The sequence below is a fragment of the Patiria miniata genome, unplaced genomic scaffold (assembly GCF_015706575.1).
Source record: "Patiria miniata isolate m_02_andy unplaced genomic scaffold, ASM1570657v1 HiC_scaffold_1, whole genome shotgun sequence".
NCBI classification, from domain to species: domain Eukaryota; kingdom Metazoa; phylum Echinodermata; class Asteroidea; order Valvatida; family Asterinidae; genus Patiria; species Patiria miniata.
Genome location: NW_024037047.1, coordinates 12,440,837 through 12,444,351, shown reverse-complemented (window position 1 = coordinate 12,444,351; position 3,515 = coordinate 12,440,837). Strand labels below are relative to the sequence as shown.

The window sequence follows — 3,515 nt, the reverse complement described above, 5'->3', positions numbered from 1 at the left end:
ATCGATCCTTATCCCCAGGGGTGCATATTACTCTGACGTCATTATGACGTCATCGGGTATCAAATTACCGGCGATTTTTGTTCAAAATATGACAATTTTCCGTCATTATTAATTCATGAACAAAACGAACGATAACAGTCATACTTTTTGATCTGATGGATCATACCTCGATAAACATTTTTGATGTTAAATTCAAAGTCGTTTGACCTTTCTTTCCGGGGCTACCGGAAGGTCAAAGTTCGATGAATTCAAAATATAGAAATTAGCCTTAAAAAAAAGAAAACATGATTTCTTTCAAATAATTGATTGACGTGGTGATACTAAAACCTAGTATAAACTTTAAACCTAGTACGAAGATGTAAATTTTGTGACGTCATTATGACGTCATTATGACGTCATCGGGTGTCAAATTACAAGTAGTGATCTGAGGGCAAATTATAACAATAAAGTTTGAGCTATATCTTTTTAACTCAATAAAGTACCGTGTTCGTTTTTTCGCGAGGTTGTAAACTATGCCGTGAAAAACATTTCTTGTTTCCGACACAAAACCGCTTGACCTTCACTTCCGGTGTTACCGAAAGAACAATAAAAACTGAATATAATTCAAAAGCAGAAGCATTTTACTGCAGACATATAAATTATAAAAGTGTTTAGTCACACGCAAAAACAGTATTATGATGTCATCATCCGAAAGGGCGCCCCTAGCGGCATATAAAATAGAGTTTACTTTCTTAAATTTTAAAACCATTTGTTCAAATTTTACAAAATCGCCTCTTGATATTCTCTGATTGACTACCGGCACTAATTTCATGTTCCAGCTCAATGACCGGTACAAAACGTCATGGATGCACTCGCAATCGAAACACTGGCATCAAATCAATTATGTCATCGTGCGTCATGGCGACCTGCGTGACGTGATCATCACCAGGGCTATGCGTGGCGCGGTTTGTTGGACTGACCACCGTCTCATCCGTTGCCAGTTGCGCATGCATATACGTCCTCTCATCGGCAAGCAGTTCGCGCTGTGATGTCCTTGCCTGCCCGTCGTTATCTTGAAAGACTGTTGCAGGAACGCCTGGGACTGTTGCAGGAACGCCTGGACGAGCTCCCCGAAGCTGTCGACACCCCGGCCGCTGGACACTCCGGCCCTTAATACCCAATGGGAGTCTCTCGCAACAACAATCACCTCGGATGCAGAAGCTGCCCTCGGAGTTGCTCAGAAACACCACCGGGATTGGTTCAGCAAGAACAACGCCGCTCACGATGCGTACCTGCGCAGTCGAAACTCAACTGTCCTTTAGGACCGCTGGTCGGTTCTGCGTGCCCGGGTTCAACGCGAGCTACGTGTCATGCGAAACAACTGGTGGATGGCGAAAGCACGGGAAATTCAAGGATATTCGGACACAAATAACAGCCAGTCCTTTTACACAGCCTTGAAAGCTCTTCAGGGACCAACCGTGAAGTCGTTTTGTCACGTGAAAGAAAGCACCGGAACGACGACCATCAAAGACCGCAGTGGTATCCTGGCACGATGGGCTGAATAATTTAACGATCTGCTGAACCGAAGAAACCCCACTGATGTATCGTTTCTGGACGATCTGCCTACATTCCCGGCCATCGATTGCCTTGACGATACGCCTTCGTTTGAAGAAGTTCAAAAAGCGGTCAATGGCTCGAAATCGGTGGACGCCGTCTCCTTCTGCGGCTGCACGGCTGCTCTGGGCTGCTTAGTGCGTGCCTCAACAGTGGAAAAACGCCAACGGCGTCCCCATCTATAAACGCAGGGGCGATCAAGCTGACTGCGAAAACAGCCGCGGTATCTCCCTGCTATCAGTAGCCGGTACAGTCTTGGCCCGCCTGATGCTTGCTCGCCTTCTTCTGCATGTCGCGGACGCCGTCCTGCCCGAGTCACAGAGTGGCTTCCGTCACAACTGCGGCACTGTCGACATGCTGTTCGTGGCTCGGCTCAACCAGGAAAAGTGTCGTGAGCAGCATCGGGACTTCTACGCCGCTTTTGTTGACCTCACCAAGGCTTTTGACACCATCAACTTAGAGATCCTATGGGAAGTCATTAAAAAGGTTTGGATGTTCGCCAGTCCTCTTAGCCATCATTAAGGACTTTCACGATGGCATGGTGGCACGTGTTCTGTACGGAGGTGCAGGATCAAATTTCTTTCCTGTCCAAGTCGGAGCCAAGCAAGGTTGTGTACCAGGCCCCTGTAATCTTCAACCTCTTCATGGCCGCAGTCACCCTGTACTCGCGTGGCTCGGAACTGGATGATGGAATTCCGTGCGCTATTGTCTGAACGGAAGCCTCCTCAACCTCCGCCGTCTTCAAGCCCCTACAAAGACCTCAAGTGAGCACGTTTTCGAACTCCAGTATGCCGATGACACAGCCCTTGTTAGTTATTCCTCGGCTGGGCTACAGAGGCTACTGGATAGCATGGTCGATGCATATGGCCGTGCTGGTCTTGTCATCAACACCAAAAAGCCCGAAGTTCTGCAGCAGCTCTCAACACTGAACGCTAGCCTGCACAACTTTCACGTTGGCAACACTGAACTCGCGGAAGTCGACCAGTTTACCTACCTGGGCTCTGTGCTGAACAACAGCCATGACCTGACTGACGATATTCAGCGACGTGTTCGTCTTGCCTCCGCTGCTTTTGGACGGCTTTCTCGACGGGTGTTCCTCAATAAGAACCTCTCCATAAAACCAAAAGTGGCGATCTACAACGCTGTGTGCATCTCGAGGCTACTCTATGGTTGCAAAGCCTGGGTCCTCTACCGACGCCATGCTAAGATGCTGGAGCGGTTTCACATCTCCTTCCTTCAACGCATTCTTGGGCTTCGCTGGTGGAACAAGGTGCCGCACGCAGAAATTCGCCGGCGAGCTGAAAGCCCGACCCTAGAAGCAACCGTAGCTGGACGTCAACTCCGCTGGATCGGCCATGTTATTATGCAACGCCGAAGAAGAGCGGAATTCAAACCAATCGACTCGAAACATTGGCCAAAGACCGAGCCGAGTGGCGACGCCGATGCAATGACGGTGCTACCCGCCTGGACGCCGAGCTGGTCCGAGCAGCGGAGGAGCAGCGCTCCCGCCGGCACGCTGTGACCGTCGCACCGCCTGGGCCCGCTCACCGGTGCCCTGTTGCGAGAGAAGTTGTCTGTCACGCATCGGACTTCGTAGCCATCTAAGAACCCATGAAAGAAGGTGACGTGGCGTGGTCTTCTGCATCAGAGGCTACTTCTACTACTAACGGTAGAAATAACTTAGCAAGGTTTCAAATTAATGACGTCATCAGACCGGACGTTACCTCAAGGAAAATTTGAAAACGATCGTATTTTGGATTTTATTCTATCCTTTCATTCTTGTCTTATATCTTATTAGCCAAAATAATCATATCCGTTACCGTTTCGGTTTTGCGGTAACACCATGTGGTAATAACTACTGCTTAGAAGATATTAGTTCTGAGAAGAACTTGTCCTGCTTATTATCAACTTGCTAAGTAGTT

General features: G+C 48.5%; 1 protein-coding gene across 1 annotated transcript; it reads left to right on the top strand.

The window, feature by feature from the left end:
- The first annotated feature begins 2,443 nt into the window (after positions 1-2,443).
- LOC119730338 lies at positions 2,444-3,115 on the top strand. Its single transcript, XM_038203183.1, has one exon. It carries the CDS (start codon positions 2,444-2,446, stop codon positions 3,113-3,115), a length of 672 nt encoding a protein of 223 aa, XP_038059111.1.
- Positions 3,116-3,515: the final 400 nt, after the last annotated feature.

Coding starts and splice junctions, on each gene's coding strand:
- LOC119730338 (XM_038203183.1), top strand. CDS start 2,444: ATGGTCGATGCATATGGCCGTGCTGGTCTTGTCATCAACACCAAAAAG.